The sequence below is a fragment of the Lytechinus pictus genome, chromosome 1 (assembly GCF_037042905.1).
Source record: "Lytechinus pictus isolate F3 Inbred chromosome 1, Lp3.0, whole genome shotgun sequence".
Lineage (NCBI taxonomy): Eukaryota > Metazoa > Echinodermata > Echinoidea > Temnopleuroida > Toxopneustidae > Lytechinus > Lytechinus pictus.
The window spans coordinates 11,922,921-11,941,487 of NC_087245.1; the positions used below are offsets into that span (position 1 = coordinate 11,922,921).

An 18,567-nucleotide genomic window follows, 5' to 3' on the forward strand; every position below is an offset into this window, starting at 1 on the left:
AGGTTCTGTACACAGAGACTACTCCCATGGTGTGGTATTCCTTTTCTTTGGCACTGAATTCCTATTTTGATTTCTTTCAAGGTTTGAAAACAAAAATAATGGAGACTGTTGTGTAAATACTGAATAGCATTTGCCATTTCATTGAAGCTATTATCTGCAAGCAGTGGTGTAGAATAAGGACTCCAGTTACAACCATACATGCATTGCCAACTTTTAGAAATGATTGCATAATCAAGAACTTTTGATGAACCTGCATATATTTGTTTGTATTCTTATAGCATCTGTCATAACAGTCTAACTTAGTCTAACGTAAATGTGTATTGCACTTATGTTTTGACTGCTTGTTTCAAAAATTTAGTTTGTAATGAAATAAGAAGTGATAACAAATGCAGAAGCCAGAAGGCTCCATGTACATGTACTGTAGTCTATGTATAAATGTGGACTAAATTTTGTTCTATCTCATTGTTACCATAGTTTAATGTGAGAATTTCTTTGATTTAATCTTATAGATGGTTTTAAGATTTAAACCAAGCTTTCTTTAAATATCTGTTTTATTTTGGCTGTTGAATATGATTTCAAATAGTTTCTTGCCTTAAGATGATAAATACTTTGATTTTACTTAATTCTTATATCATGTATATGTCTAACTTGAAAGTTGTGTGTACATGGAGTCGGAATACAGTGACCGACAAAAAAAAAAAACTTTGTTTTCCTTCTAATCATGATCATTTGTCAAAACAGGACATGATATCTCAAAGGATTTCACCCAAATAAATATAGAACACAAACAAAGGAGCAGCAACATTCAACACATAACCAATCGATTATCCTTAATTTGTAACTTATGCAGATCACTCATGCCTTTTAGCTGAAAGCAATTTTGCTCTCTCTGCATACTGCGTACAAGATACCATTGTTTATACTGTTATAGACTACATGTATGTACATGTATGTACCATCTGTTTGCTTGTGTTGAAAATGTCTATCCATTCAAATTAGCCACTGAAGATAGAAACAACACAAATACTATTAGTTTTCTACTTGAATTATTGTATGCTTTTTGTTTGTTTTTTTAAACAAGAAATGACATCACAATCTGTTGATTGGTATATAGGATGGTTTGTAATTTGAAAAGTTCAATTGAATCACATGTTTATGTCCAGTTTTAAAGGCCTCTTCAAATTCAGCTTCACATTATTTTTTTGTCTTCTTTGAAATACATTAATTAAATTGATCAAATTCTAGTAGTTTGATTTATTCAATGCCCATTGCAAAAAGAGATGTGTTTAAACACAACTATTGAAAAAAAATCAAATCTTTGAATCAACTCTTCTGAATGTTTATTAGTTTTCTCTGAATTTTTAAATTTTGTTTGATTGCAACTATTTCTGCAATGGGCCCCTGAACACTTTAGACCACTTCAAACATACCAGCAAAACTTCTCATTAGAAATTAGTAGTTGTTTCCTCAGTAAGTTTATTGTTGCCTGTTGAGATTTGTACAGTTACAAAAAATTGAAGACACAAATAAATGATTTGATGGAATTTAAATGAAATATTTAATCAAATCATTGTATGCCAGGTTTATTACAATTGACTGTTTATTGGTGGTATTTTTGTATGTAACAGGGCCTTAAAATTAAACATTGTCATCTGGTTAAGAGCTTTACAACTCAAGCAAGCAATTTATTCACAGACAAGAAAGAAAAGAATGATTACTTCTCTAGAACGGAGGAAAAATCAGTAATTAGTGTCAATACTGTAAAAAAATACATTTTATAGAATAACATAAGATGATGATATTTTGGTTGCTAAATTTGTAAATTATGATATCTTTTTTTACTTTGTGACATACAAATGTCAGCAAATGTCAGTATGAGTAAATGAGCAACTATACTTCACCGTCATTTGATCTATTGGTTATTTTGCTTCTCTGTGTTTCGGGGTTAGTTGTTATTAATTGGTGGAATTTACTTGTTTTTGTGCAAATATTTACTGAATACTGTTCATATACTGTGTAATATGTCCTTATTGACTTATATAATAAAATACTTCTTGGCGTATTAAATACTGCATATATGAGACTATTAGTTGTTTAGTTTTGAAGATTCTGACATCAATATCTCTGAGATGATTGGGACTTGGGGTGTTTCATAAAGCTAATTCCAAGTTTATGAACGACTTTAAAAATGACTGGAACATAGTTTTGGTTGCAGCATCAGATATAATCAATCATCAATCCCCATTAAAGGGGAATCCAGCCTTAGTCATAAAGTGTTGTGTTGGTAAGGAGAAAATTAAATTTAACAGAATGGTGAAAGTTTGAAAGAAATCGGACAAGCAATAAGAAAGTTAAAGCTGCTTTAAAATTGAGATCACTAATACTATGTAGTTTTCAAATTGGCAACTGGGTAAGTAAATTATGACAAGGGGCAAGGACAACTTACCCATAGGCCATGTACTTTATTATCAGGGATTTGTGATTTTCTCCTAAGTACCAATTCCCCTGGGGCAGTAATCTAAATATAACCCAGGTAGTATATTGTTTTATGTCCTCCTGAAAGAAAAATATATATTGAAATAAAACTTTTGGGAAAAATGACATTTTAGCCATAATATGTATTGGAGTACATGGAAGAGTAGTCCTTGCCTTACATCACTAATCTATGGCATCCCATATGCGGCCAATTTGAAGTCTCCATGGGTATAGTGATTACCAATATTTACAACTTTTAAAAATTCCTAACTTTCTTGTTGTTTGTCCGATATTGTTCAAACTTTCACCTATCAACTTGTCTGATTTTTTCTTTTCCTTATAAAAACAAGTTTTTATTTGGGTTGGATTCCCCTTTAAGCTAAGGTTGAACTCCGAACACTTTATTTAAACACCAGGAAAAATATGGGTAACTCACTTAGTACAAGAACATCAGTCGTTTGTAAACTTGTTCTAATTTTTTTTAAAGCTATGAAACACAAAATTGTATGAATCTATAAAGAAAGTTTACACTGACATTCCCTAATTAGTATGTTTTATCATTATGGTTTTGATGGATAAGACACTGGTGTAGTTGGTGTTTGTTGTTTGAGCTTTGATGATAAACTGCATATTATGTGAATTGTGTCAGTGGATACGAGAGCCGTTGTGATAACGATATGATGTTGATAAAGACAATATTAAAATTGTCTATCCGTTCTTCAGCTGGTTGAAAGATGTATCTAGAAATTGGCAGACGGTCTAGCGAGTTGAAAAATACATTCAAAGTTGAATTCCCGCCATCTTGCACCATCTGACCTTTTTATTTAAACAGAGACAATAGTTTAAAGGTAACATAATGTGACAGTGCCTGTCATATGATGAATATAAATTTTATATTTGTCATGTTCAGTTATGATGTTGGTGAATAGATAGGTCCTATGTGACGAAAGATAATTGTGCCCTTGTGGATTTGAATGACAATTATAATGCCCTCCTAATCTTCATTTTTAGTATGATTTTATTGTTATCAGAATTATAATCATCGTGATGCTAGTGATAATGATATATTCACGGATCGGATAGATGTAACTGATTTTTTTCATTAATATTTTATTCTTTATTTGATTGATTCTATCAATATCCAAGTATATTGTACGTGTTACGGTTAATCTAGGCTTAATTGGGTTTACAATCTCCTCTTTCTCTCCTATCGCCCCTCCAAACCTCCATTTTCTCTCTTCCTCTTTTCACGTTCACTCCTCTTATATTCTGTCTTTCTGATTCAAATTACGAAACGTACATAAAAGAAAACATCTCAACATTTAATGTGTAAACATTCTTTTCTTTTTATAAATCTACATGTTTGTTGGCTCTTTCTTTAACAAATTAGTAATAAGGTATCACACGACTAGACTACCGATTCAAAGAGTGAAATAAGATAAGCTGTATACCAGTTTAAACAGGCACAGATCCAAGGGGAGGGCCAAAGGGCCCCTTTTTTACCCTAATTTGTATAACGATAGTACTTCATATGTAGTGCAACATCACTGTTGGAAGTGAAGATGAAACTAGGTCAGTTTGGGGGAGAGAATTCGATTTTCTAGTATGCAGCGCTTAGAAAAATTTTTATTAAGCGCTTTATAAATATTGCTTATCATTATTGATAATATTATTATTGTTGTTGTTATTATTTCATTTATTATTATTTTCCCTTCAATTCCCAATACTGCTTCCTTTCTCAAGAACTCAATTCATTTTTCTCTCTCCGTATTACAGTGTAACAATGTCGACTTTTAATGTGTTGTATAAAATGTGTTCTTTTGATTGTTTTATGTATATATGTATTGTGCAGGGCCCTGGTTGACAACAGTGTCTAAACCACTGAACAGGCTACCCTGGGTAAAGAAGACAAATAAAAAAATAAAATAAAAAATATTATTATTTTCTCATCAATTGATTTTGGGGAAAAGGAAATAAGAATATTTTAAAAATATTAACCCCGTTTTTTATCTGAAAGGGGGGTGGGGGCTTGCCAAAAAAATCGTCGCGTCCCCCCCCCCCCCCCCCATTTTGAAATCTTGGGTCCTGCATTTTGGACAAACCGTTCTCATCATAAATAATAATGTTCTTTGTATTCTTGGGTGTCATACCGGGTACCTCATGGCTTTTCATAATGATATTAGGGAAGCCCTGCAATTTTCATACAACATGTTTAAGAATTTGCTTATATTCTCTATATTTTTTTAATAGTTAGCATTTTAATAATTTAGTGATGTAATATTTTCATACGAAATAATTGTCTTAAAATTTATGAATAGAAGTCATTTTTCGGATAAAACGAATTTTACAAGTCACTAAATGTTATACTTTTTGGTACAATCGGCCATTTACGATCCATGTACGTATACTCCTATTCCTCTTAAGCAATATTTAATCCATCTTTGCTCTCCTGACTCACGGGTCTCTCGTCTGAGGAAAAAAAAAAAAAACAGTGAGAATAGCTCAGAATTATTAACTTTTAAATTTTTTGAAAATTGAAAACAATGAAAAACTAATAGTAAAATAATGAATGAATACAAAATAAAAATAAATAATTCAGTTGTTTTATTTTAATTTGAAAAATTGCTAGTTATGTTTAAAAAGGAAGTTTACCCTGAAGAAAGTTTGTTATAAAAATAAAAAGAGATTATAAAAAAATATTGGTGAAGTTTTGAAGAAAATCCATTAAAGATTAAGAAAGTTATTAAAATTTGAAGTTTTGGATTTGTGGCGTCATAAACGAGTAGCTGCCCATTATGTAATATAAAATGCATAAATTTCATTTTTTTAATGATTCATGATGACTTATTTTGTTTTCTTTTTAGAAATGGGTGTGAAACCCGGGGGCACATACATTGACGAGTGGATACCATGCGCGACCCCCAAAACACGTAAAAACGATGTCTTTTTCAAGATAGGGCACGTTACGTACGTAACGTAATAAGGGTGTCAAAAACACTAAAATAATGAAAAAAGGGTATCTATTTCGCTAGGAAAGGTACGTGTTTAGGGTGAAATTTGCGAGGGTATAAAAAAGATAATTTTTTTTTTATAAAGGATGTACTTTTTGCCCCAACAGTCAACACTACGTGTTTATTTCGATTTGCGCGAGGTGTAGGAGGTGGGACCGTACTATTGATGTAGGTAAAGATAATACCGACGACCAACGTCTGTGACATAAAAATATGACTGTACTTGTTAAGGGGTTCAAATTCAGGGAATATACTTGCCAAGGGTATCGTTTTGTTTCCGATACTTGTTCAGCGTAGGGTTTTACACGCCAACACTTGTTAAGGGGTGCATTTTCAGAATATGGAAAATACTTGTTTAGGGTGCTTTTCTTTATTAATATAATAAAGGTACAGTAAAAACCATGTTCAATTTTCGCAGAGATTGACATTTCATTGATTTTTTTTACCATACAATATGTAGGAAAGCTGCTTGATATGACGTCACAAATCAAATAATTGACATTCTAATAACTTTTTTTTTATTCTTTGATGGATTTTTCTCAAACCTTGGGCAATATTTTTTATTATTTTATCTGTTATTTTTACAATAAACTTTTTGTCAGGGTGAACATTCACTTTGAGACCCCATTCCCCATTACATCATTTTGTGAATAGGCCTATCATTACTCTTTCTTTTCTCCTTGTTTCAAACGATACTTTAGCCATTATGCTTTATTTTCTTCCATACAAAACACCCGTTTAAGCAAATAATTCTGTGCTTTTCTTTACCTTTTTTAATCGTCAATGAATCTGGTTCTTCTGAAATCAACAATTTTAATCAGTCATTTTTATTTCTTGAACACTGCTTTGAATAATATTTCTTTTAAAAGAATATTAAAAAAAATCAATATGAAACGAATAGGTCTCATATTAAATAAATATATACACAGTATATAAGAAAGTATAAATTTACCAAAATACTCTGGTGAACACATGAGTGATCTTTCTTCCTTCGTGAGAAGCTATCAGGGCATGAGAAAATATCTGTTAACAAGGGGAAAACGGTAGAATAGTTAGTTGCTATAGCATCTAAACGATTCCTCGTTCACACATAGTGAGTAAACACAATTTGAACAAAGGATACCCAAAATTCAGTTGTCGGGTGTATAGGTAATTTGTTTTTTGTATTTGTGATTAAGTTATCGACAATTCTCGGTTTCGTTTTTTTTCTAGGACGCACTGTAGTATTGAAATAAAGGGATTGTGATCTGTGAGCTCCGATCTGGCTCTAGATCTAACAAAACTGAATATAAGCTGTTTATCTATCAAGTAATATCTATCATATTTAACTAGATTCAATCATTTTTAGAAAATGGTTAGAACGAACCGTCTGAGCATCCCTTTTCATCAACGCCATCCTTGCAGTCTGTCATTCCATCGCAGAGGGCGGACTTGATGATACACACACCATCACATGAGAACATTCCAAAACGTTCACATTCTTGCATTGTGCGATCTAAAGAGGAAAAGCCCAATTTAAAACAGGCGAAATGTTTTCAGAAGTATAGAAATATAAAAACACACAAAGCGAACAAAAATAAAATCATGATCCCACTTCAGACATCGACTCGCTGTTAGATGAAACTAGGAAAAAATGGAAACCACACAAAATGACCTCGAACAAAAATATCTTTTTCTTCTAAAATAACTGACTTATTGACTTTAGAGCATTGTAACAAGGTTATATTTAGTTTTGTTAAAGGTATTTGAACAACCTCGCTAAATTAGATTCGAAATGTAAGAAATCAAGTAATGATGTAATGAACACAAATTTTTCCACAAATATTCGAAATTTGCAGACCGATATAAATCTTTTGATATCCACACCTATAAAATAGTGGTGTATTCTAACCATATTTTCAATGTTAGAAAGGACAAGAGATCTTGCTTCAGTTGCTATTGATGGCAACTGATAATCAAAAGGAAGTTCAAAGCCAGGTTCTCGGAAAGGGGACCCTTTTCGAATTGAGTGCGAGAATTACTGAATATGGTTAAACGTCGATCTTACCGCATGTTTTATATTCATCTGATCCGTCCTTGCAATTTTTATATCCGTTGCAGAATAAATCGTCCGTAATACATTGGAGTCCATCAGCACATTTACTTGAGCCAAGAGGACATGGATGATTGCAACTATAAAGTGATTTAATAATGTGAAATCCATTATCATATAATTCTTAATATTATCCTTATTTGTATATGTTCTACAAATATGACAAATGACTTTTTCTGCTTCTTTAGATACAAAGACTAGTAAAAATGAGCCCACGCAAACTTCAGATACAATTCAATAATCAATGTTTTAAAGCAGATATATGATAACAAGATGTTAAAGTATTAGCTGCATTATATTCTTCAAGTTTTTTTTTCTTTGAAAATTGTTTATAATTATATTGGACTTTCATAATATGATTGTGCTTGAATACTTCATCCTATGTTTTTTTTCTGGGGGGGGGGGCAAAATGTTGGTGTGCATTGTCGTTTGCTGTATGGAATCATGGACTTTTACTGTCGAGATTGAAGAAATAATTAATTTGCATGTGAAACAAAAATGGCCCCAGGAAAATCTGCAGTATATTTAAAGAAGAGATTGGAATAAATAACCGAGCAATGCTAACCGTTCCGATGTTTCATCATAGTTGTCATCACAGTCCTGAACTCCATCGCAAAAATCCTCAATTAGCAACCGTTTCTCCCCACCATCAAGTCCTATACAGGACACTGATAAACAATAAAAAAAGAAGATATGATTATGTTTTTCTATTTTAAAAATCATGTTACGTGCGGACATGAAAGATATCAAAACGGGTGGAATAGAAAGTAAATTATGAAATTAAGAAATTAAAATGGGATAATAGGGAAAACATTTCGTGTGCAAGCAAAAGATACGGGGATTTTGATGAAATTCAGTGGTGGGGTTTGTAAATAGGGACGTCATAAAGAGACTGGGAAATAATATGGAAATTGATAAGAGAAAATAGGGCAAAAGGGTGTGGGAGGGAGGGAGATCGGTAGAGTGAGACAAAGATAGAGGATGGGATGCAGAGAAAGGAAAATATGGAGGAAGGGAAAGATGGAAGGAATAAGGGAGAGGGAAGATGTAAGAGACAGACTAAAAGTGAAATAAAGGAAACGAATAACAAACAAAAAGCTTTTTTATTTATCTCGGTGGCAAAAATGATAGCATATTACTGAAACAAAAAGAAATGAAAATATTAACATACTGCAGTTTTTCTCATCAGCGCCATTGTAACAATGGAAAACACCATCGCACCAATCCTTGTTATCGATACACTGAGGTGACTTGTTGCACTTTGTGAATCCAGGTGGGCACTCACGATCCAGCTCTGAAGAATTAAGAAATAATGATCAGATTTTCATTATCCTGGACACCATAATCCTATTAGAACTGCCGTCATCATCATCATCTTCAACCTCCTATTAGCCACACCATCGCCATCCTCGTCACCCCCCCCCCCCCCCACGATCATACCATTCACCTACTCATTATCTTATTGTTACTACATCATCATCATCCCCGTCGTCACCTTCCTATTATCACACAATAATAATCCTCGTCACCCTCCTATTACCACACCACCATCCTCATCGTCACCCTCCTATTAACACATCATCATCCTCCTCGTCACCCTCCTATTAACACATCATCATCCTCGTCGTCTCCCTCCTATTACCACACCATCATCCTCGTCGTCATCCTCCTATTAACACACCATCATCCTCGTCGTCACCCTCCTATTACCACACCATCATCCTCCTCGTCACCCTCCTATTACCACATCATCATCCTCGTCGTCACCTTTATTACCACACCATCATCCTCCTCGTCACCCTCCTATTAACACATCATCATCCTCCTCGTAACCCTCCTATTACCACATCACCATCCTTATCGTCTCCCTCCTATTACCACACCACCATCCTCATCGTCACCCTCCTATTACCACACCATCATCCTCCTCGTCACCCTCCTATTACCACACCATCATCCTCCTCGTCACCCTCCTATTACCACACCATCATTCTCCTCGTCACCCTCCTATTACCACACCATCATCCTCCTCGTCACCCTCCTATTACCACATCACCATCCTCATCATCACCCTCCTATTACCACACCACCATCCTCATCATCACCCACCTATTACCACATCATCATCCTCGTCGTCGTCCTCCTATTATCAAACCTTCATCCTCATCGTCACCCTCCTATTACCACACCATCATCCTCCTCGTCAACCTCTTATTAAAAAACCATCATCCTCATCGTCACCCTCCCATAACCACACCACCATCCTCATCGTCACCTTCCTATTACCACACCATCGTCCTCGTCGTCACCTTTATTACCACACCATCATCCTCCTCGTCACCCTCCTATTATCAAACCTTCATCCTCATCGTCACCCTCCTATAACCACACCACCGTCCTCATCGTCACCCTCCTATTACCACACCATCATCCTCGTCGTCACCCTCCTATTACCACATAATCATCCTCATCGTCACCCCCCTATTACCACACCATCATCCTCATCGTCACCCCCTATTACCACACCATCATCCTCGTCGTCACCCTTCTATTACCACACCATCATCCTCATCGTCACCCTCCCATAACCACACCACCATCCACATCGTCACCCCCCCCCCCTATTCCCACACCATCATCCTCATCGTCACCCCCCTATTACCACACCATCATCTTCGTCGTCACCCTCCTATTACCACACCATTATCCTCCTCATCACCATCCTATTACCACACCACCATCCTCGTCATCACCCTTCTATTACCACATTATCATCCTCGTCGTCACCCTCATATTACCACACCACCATCTTCATCGTCACCCTCCTATAACCACACCACCATCCTCATCGTCACCCTCCTATTACCACACCACCATCCTCATCGTCACCCTCCTATTTCCACATCATCATTTTCGTCGTCCCTCCTATTATCAAACCTTCATCCTCATCGTCACCCTCCTATAACCACACCACCATCCTCATCGTCACCCTCTTATTACCACACCATCGTCCTTGTCGTCACCCTCCTATTGCCACATTATCATCCTCGTCGTCGCCCTCATATTATCAAACCTTCATCCTCATCGTCACCCTCCTATAACCACACCACCATCCCCATCGTCACCCTCCTATTACCACAACATCGTCCTCGTCGTCACCCTTCTATTACCACATTATCATCCTCGTCGTCGCCCTCCTATTATCAAACCTTCATCCTCACCGTCACCCTCCTATAACCACACCACCATCCTCATCGTCACCCTCCTATTACCACACCATCGTCCTCATCGTCACCCTTCTATTACCACACCATCATCCTCATCATCACCCTCCTATTACCACACCATCATCCTCATCATCACCCTCCTATTACCACATAATCATCCTCATCGTCACCCCCCTATTACCACACCATCATCCTCATCATCACCCTCCTATTACCACATAATCATCCTCATCGTCACCCCCCTATTACCACACCATTATCCTCCTCGTCACCCTCCTATTACCACACCATCATCCTCATCGTCACCCCCCCCCCCCTATTACCACACCATTATCCTCCTCGTCACCCTCCTATTACCACACCACCATCATCATCGTCACCCCCTATTACCACACCATCATCCTCATCGTCACCCCCTATTACCACACCATCATCCTCGTCGTCACCCTCCTATTACCACATAATCATCCTCATCGTCACCCCCCTATTACCACACCATCATCCTCATCGTCACCCCCCTATTACCACACCATCATCCTCGTCGTCACCCTCCTCTTACCACATAATCATCCTCATCGTCACCCCCCTATTACCACACCATTATCCTCCTCGTCACCCTCCTATTACCACACCATCATCCTCATCGTCACCCCCCTATTACCACACCATTATCCTCCTCGTCACCCTCCTATTACCACACCACCATCTTCATCGTCACCCCCCTATTACCACACCATCATCCTCATCGTCACCCCCTATTACCACACCATCATCCTCATCGTCACCCCCTATTACCACACCATCATCCCCGTCGTCACCCTCCTATTACCACATAATCATCCTCATCGTCACCCCCCCTATTACCACACCATCATTTTCATCATCACCCTCCTATTACCACACCATTATCCTCCTCGTCACCCTCCTATTACCACACCACCATCCTCGTCATCACCCTTCTATTACCACATTATCATCCTCGTCGTCACCCTCATATTACCACACCACCATCTTCATCATCACCCTCCTATAACCACACCACCATCCTCATCGTCACCCTCCTATAACCACATAATCATCCTCATCGTCACCCCCTATTACCACACCATCATCCTCATCGTCACCCCCCTATTACCACACCATCATCCTCGTCGTCACCCTCCTATTACCACATAATCATCCTCATCGTCACCCCCTATTACCACACCATCATCCTCATCGTCACCCTCCTATTACCACACCATTATCCTCCTCGTCACCCTCCTATTACCACATTATCATCCTCGTCGTCGCCCTCCTATTATCAAACCTTCATCCTCATCGTCACCCTCCTATAACCACACCACCATCCCCATCGTCACCCTCCTATTACCACAACATCGTCCTCGTCGTCACCCTTCTATTACCACATTATCATCCTCGTCGTCGCCCTCCTATTATCAAACCTTCATCCTCATCGTTACCCTCCTATAACCACACCACCATCCTCTTCGTCACCCTCCTATTACCAGACCACCATCCTCGTCGTCATCACCAGTAAATACCACGATAGAAAATCTGGTTATCGGGTAATAGGATAATATTATGACATCCTCCTATGCGGAAATATATATATATATGTAGTATATATATATATATATATATATATATATTTGTAGCTCGTTTGCAATGGCAGTAATAGTAATCGATTAAAACGTTGCAGGTCTAGATAATTGTATTTTAAACGTTAGTTGTTGGGATAATGATGGTGATAATAATGACATGTATTAGCAGCTTTGGCTACCCATTTCTCCTTTTTAGTGGATAACGTTGTATGTGATATTGATCATTATACATGTATTGAGCATATGAGGGCAAAATGACGCAACTGGACAGATCTCTGGTCTGTTGATACTTACGGCAGATACCAGAATTTTCATCTGATCCGTCAGCACAGTCCAACATAAGATCACACACAGTATCTTGAAGAACACACTGCCTCCCGTCTGCACATGCAAAACGGCCCTCGCCACAGTCCAAACCTATAAAAAGAACAAATTAAGAACAAAAAAATCACAAGAATTATGATCCTGAATAAGTAGGACACCTGGACTCTGCCTTACAAAAAGTTGTTATCATATCACCTATGGAAAATCATCAATGTCAAATTCCGATAAATGAAATTCAACGTACCTTTAGAAACAGGGGCCTATTAATTGGTTGATAGTCCAGGGTTAAGAAAACGTTATTCTTCCTGCCTGATAAGAAGTATCAATGTGGGTCGTTAACAATCAGATGACCAATTGCAGTCTGTCTTTTCGGGACAGAATCAAAATAATGTGTTTTTATGATACCTGGTTGTGTAGTGGTGATCTCTAAATCAGGGCCAAAGTCTATTGCCTCATCTGAACTTAAAATGGTTGGGTAAGGGCTGCTGAACACAAATGTGGGTGCTGTAAAAACAAAAAGTAAAAAAATAATGAAAAAAATTAACATTTCTTAAATTCCCAATGTAATAAAAAAAAAAACCACTTTATTACAAATTACACAATCATAATGTCATTTCGTAAATAAAGTATAATAAGACACAACTGAGGTATAAAGCATAGGGGGTTTGAAGGGGAAATAGCCGATCTTGTGAATAAATATCAGTTTATGGTTATCTAATCCCAAACTACACTCGCCATCATCCGTTTGACTAACACAAGTATTTCTAAGAAAGATGCAGATAGATAACTTTTACATGTATTGCTTTAGACAGAGTTTGTTGAATAACTAGTCTGCGAAGGCTTAGTCGACTAATAGCCTTCTCGGAGAAATTGTAAACTTCTGTGTTAATGACCTAATAATGTGGAACGACCTACATTATGCAGAGCTTTGACCTTAAGGAAAATTCGCTATTTTAAATATTTTCTGTACTTTAAGTTGGACTGGACTCTGATTTTGTAGGATTTTTTACACTTACCATCGTCATCTGCCGTTTCATCTGTAGCAGCTTCCAAATCCCATAGTTCCTCTTCTAATTCTTCGTCATCGGGAAAAACCGTTCGCGTCATTTCAGTTTCAACGTCAACTTCATCAGCCACATCGTCGATGAACTCGGTAGCTGTTTGAATATCAGTGATGATCTCTGTGACAATGGTTGTACTTTCAGGCTCCTGTATGTTTAGAATTGCAGTCTGATCTTCTGAAAGGATTTCTTGATTTGCACTCGTGGATGTCGGTTGCATATCATCATTGGAGGTAACAAACGATGAAGCTAGAGAGGGCTCTACGTCATCGACAATGGCCTCATTGGGAATAACGTCATAGACAACTTCTGTAACCAGATCAGTGATGGTTTCATAGTCATCATACCCCTGTGCGACTGTACCCTCGGCGACAGGTTCTGTTTCCAACACCAACTCTGTGACGACTTGAGAAACAACCTCTTCTACAATTTCAAGATCCATCAGGTCATTGACCAGATCATCATCTGCAGTTTTTGAAGTACTGCCCTCATTGATCGTTATATCATCAGTGGACCCTGTAGTTATGGCCATGCTGGGTGTGACCGTTTTGTTTGAATCCCCCAAATTCGTATCGATCAAGTCATTAACTGGTTCATCTGAATCATTTGCAACATCTGTAGTAGAGCCATCGTTGGTGCCACTCATGTTTTTAAGCTCATCTTCCAAATTCACTTCGTCAATCAGCTGATCTCCCAAATTGACTTCATCGAGGAGTTCGTCACCAAGATCATCGACATATTTGAACTGGTTTATAGCATCAACAACATCCTTGTCGACTCCGTCAAATGAGACAGCCTTATTTGTTTGGATGTCACCACCGAGGTCCATCAGGTCTTCGATCAGATCATCAACGTCATTTTCCGAATCGATCTGAACCCTTCCAAAAGGATCTTCCATCGCCTTAAGCTGGTCGACGAATTCATCTATAACGAGGAAATAACTTTTTTAAATCAATTTTAGGAAAGCCTCAATTCACACCTAAATTAATTCGTATATTGCCTTTATTAAGTGTCTGTATATCGTCTTGTAATTTTTTTCTAAGAGCTGATAATTTAAAACAATCATTGTGAAAATATAAAACAAATACTAAGATAAAATTTAAAACACTATCATGAAAACGTTCTTTGAGTTTTTGGAGCCTTGATATATTGTAAAATCAATCAGTAATAATCCAAATGTCCATCCTAGGAATAATATAGAATTGGGAGATATACTAAGACTAAACATCCTCAATCAGTCATCCATAGCCAATTTTGCGTATCGTCATGTTTTCCATATAATAATTGAACTGAATGGCAATTATAACAAACGGTAGTAAAATTAAATGTTATATTCTGTAGGCCATTTGGTTTTTGACAAAAAGATTCTTCATAAGATCATAATCCCGAGAGCCACAAAATCCTTAATGGCGAAAATTGAGTATTTTGTATGTTCGTTGGAAAATATAAACCTGTATAACTGAAGAGCAATATGTCATGATGAAAAAGATTAATTTTATGGGAAAGCCTTTACAAACTCTGGCCAAGAAGAATGTTATCCTCAAAATGATAGTTGATTTAGCGCCTTTTGATAACTTAAGATTTTAATAAGTCGTTATAATATCTTACCTTTGTCCTGAAGGAGGGGCGTGGTAAGTGTTGGCACGGCAACCAACTGAAGGATACCAATGACTACAAGACCTTGCAGAATAGCCATCACTGACACTCTTGGAAAGGGTAATAGAAAGGACTTGAGCAACACGTATGGTAAGCCGTTTTAACATTTAATCCTATTTCTTGATATCAATAATTAATTTCTTGATATCAATAATTCATTTCTTGATATCAATAAATGAATTCTTGATATCAATAAATAGGATTAAATGTTAAAACGGCTTGAAATAATCACGCGAGATTCTATATATTAATGTGTCAAATCTTTCAAAAATATTTTCTATAATTCTCGTCTTTGGGTATACATTGAGTGCATGTGATATTCGAAAACTAAGAAAGTGTATGGATGATTCAGAAAAGCAATAAAGCTCGATAAATACCGGTTATGCGTGATATGAAACAATTACAAGAAACCAGAGGGAAAATCAAATTCGATTATCTTTTTCGGAATAAAAGGTTCTGGTTGAAGGAGAGAACCCCATTTTAAAAAGGATAGATGATAAAACTCATATATCACTAGTTCAATACATTTTCTGAAGTCTAAAATCAGTTATCAGCCTTGGCAATAACTTAGAGACTAATCCTCACATTGGCATTTTATATTTTAATGACGGTTTTTTTTAATTTTGTTATTAAGAGTCTATTTCGTGTTTTATTTGATTGAATATTAAGAACCATTTACCCGAAATATTATGTTAGGAGGGTGATAGATTTTGTACCAATATCACTCTTTATTCATGATCAGGAGAATTTGTTAGAAAGGACATAATATAGATCAACCTTATGATGATTGCAGCCTTTCGTACGGATGATAAAGCGAAGTATATGCAGTGCGAAAAGTGCACTATCCCTTGCAAGTTGAAAATTGTTGAATCAATGCGAGAAGTTGATTTATCTTTAGTAATCATTATCATATATAAGAAAATGAATTTGGTTTCTAACAGTAAATGGTCAGTGTGGTCACTGTGGTGTTGTTCTTATTGTGAGATAAAAATGTCGTATCAATCAATAACACACCAAAAACATCTTATCCATGGCCCTTTGAAAATTCCTGTGGAGAAGTTAATCGATGTGAATATTGATTTTGGAGCGGACTCGTTTTTAGAAATAGATTAGACGATGTCGCAGACAGTTTTACGTTGTTTTAGTTTTCACTGTTTTTTTTATAAACACCTTGTCTTTTACTCTTATTTATGATAATTTATGACGGAAAGAATATCGAATTTTCTGATCTCCCCCGTGCCTTCATGTACATCTTATAATAAGATTCTTATTTCTTGCCATTTCTTTTTAATTCCTCTTTTAAAGATAGTATACATCCCTCGCTATTATCATTATTGCAAAAAATAACCACTATGTGTATAAAATATAACGTTAAATTTGATATGATATTTTGATGAAGCAACTTCATATACAAATTTGTTTTTCCATGATTAATATTGCTTAAAGGTTTCAACCGGGTTTTAATAAAGATAAACCAACCAACCAAATTTAAAAACGGTAACACTGCAACAGATTATACCATAAATATCACCCCCCCCCCGAAAACAGGAAAAACACAATATAATAATATGATATTGGAATATCATACAATGATGGTATTAAATCCTTATCATTGGAAGTAAAACATGCTTACTTGTATATTTACTTAATATATTATAAGATGGTAAAGATTGATTGGCAATATTAGTTGCTTAACTCAATATGCACTTTTATTTCTTGAATTGACCTCAAAGTAGTTCCAGCTTATTATTACTTACCAAGTAATGTTATTCCAAATAATCAAATTCTGTCTCTCACGGACTGTCTTGCAATACACATCACCTGGGAAAACTCATCTTGGTATTAACATTAAAACTTTAAAGAGTCTTTCAGTAAGAGGAGGGGTAATACCGCACCCTCCACCGCAATACGAACTATCAAAATGGAGAGCTCAACATGGACAAAGGGGGCAACGTTTACGTCAGATGTGCAACAAGGGGTGCTGCCTTTACCCTTCTTGGTGTTCTTCTATTGTGTGTGTGTCTTAAGGAAATAGACCAATACTGACATGAGTGATGGTTATACTTAAAACTAAATATAGACACATATCGATAAATTAATTTATTGTACATATGTTTAGAAAAAAAAGTTTTATTGAATATATACGAAAGATGAATGAAAACTCCCCTTCGTAAATACTTTTGTTCTTGTTTCAATCCGACTTCAATAACCATACCTAAATGGTATAACCCCCGCCTTTATCTTAATTTCACTTATCTTTGTTTTATTTGTATCATGTTTACTTGATATGTATCGTGTAATCTTTGTGTGTATCATAAGAGGTTCTAAATTATATTGTGCTAACAAACTGAATTTTCATTTGTACCTGATTGCATTATGGATAATAAAAATTTATCCATGGTAGCTCCGTATAAGGAGGGACATGATTTGCAATCAGTGGCGGTGGCGGGCACCGTATTCTTTTTACATGGTAGATAAAGGGGAAACCAAGACGGTAATCGTTAATATTGAAGACCGAACTTGTTATGTGAATCAATTCATTTCATTGATTAACTAAGTTCTTTCAAAAGAGAAAGAAGTGTGGAATGAATAAAGTGTGAGGGCGGTCGATGTGGTTGTTAGCGCTGTTTATATTCTTATCTTAGGCCTATATGCTTGTCGACAAGAGCATTGATGGCTTAAAATGAAAAATTATAGTTCATTACTAGGGGAGATGGTGTTCTTTCGGGAGTGCAAGAATAGCTACCCCCCTACACACACACCCCCACACACACGCACATACAGCCGCCCACACACACACACCAAAATAAAATGGAATATAAAATAGTTCATGAATCATATTTCTGCAAAAAAAAATAACGAACATTATCTCAAATCAATTTTATTCATGTCGAAAGAGGCATCTATATATATTTCCGTTTAATCATAAGGGTAATTTCACGGCCAAGCTACACTTAGCTCTGTCGTGTCTGTATATTATATTTTACCATAAAAATACAGTGACAAATATCAATCCTTATTGATCTCAGTTTTCAACAAAATGTTGATGTGGTTTCATTTTGAATGACTTTTTTTTTTGATGCTCAGTTCATTAGTCATTTGAAATCAATAAATCGG

General features: G+C 36.2%; 1 protein-coding gene across 1 annotated transcript; it reads right to left on the reverse strand.

The window, feature by feature from the left end:
* Nucleotides 1-4,486: 4,486 nt before the first annotated feature.
* Nucleotides 4,487-17,663, reverse strand: LOC129257436 (uncharacterized). Its single transcript, XM_054895760.2, has 11 exons — nt 17,208-17,663; nt 15,403-15,500; nt 13,750-14,718; nt 13,139-13,237; nt 12,704-12,826; nt 8,750-8,872; nt 8,144-8,246; nt 7,534-7,658; nt 6,853-6,981; nt 6,439-6,509; nt 4,487-4,944 (listed from the first exon to the last, which is right to left on the reverse strand). The coding sequence occupies exons 2-11, from the start codon at nt 15,488-15,490 to the stop codon at nt 4,930-4,932; spliced, it is 1,845 nt and encodes a 614-aa protein (XP_054751735.2). The 5' UTR covers nt 15,491-15,500; nt 17,208-17,663; the 3' UTR covers nt 4,487-4,929.
* Between the last annotated feature and the right edge of the window lie 904 nt (nt 17,664-18,567).

Excerpts from the sequence above, each read along its gene's own strand:
- LOC129257436 (XM_054895760.2), bottom strand. The coding sequence starts at position 15,490 with ATGGCTATTCTGCAAGGTCTTGTAGTCATTGGTATCCTTCAGTTGGTT. Across the intron at positions 14,719-15,402 it reads GCCCCTCCTTCAGGACAAAG|ATGAATTCGTCGACCAGCTT; the intron begins GTAAGATATTAT and ends TCCTCGTTATAG. Across the intron at positions 6,510-6,852 it reads TGAAAAGGGATGCTCAGACG|ATATTTTCTCATGCCCTGAT; the intron begins GTTCGTTCTAAC and ends CCTTGTTAACAG.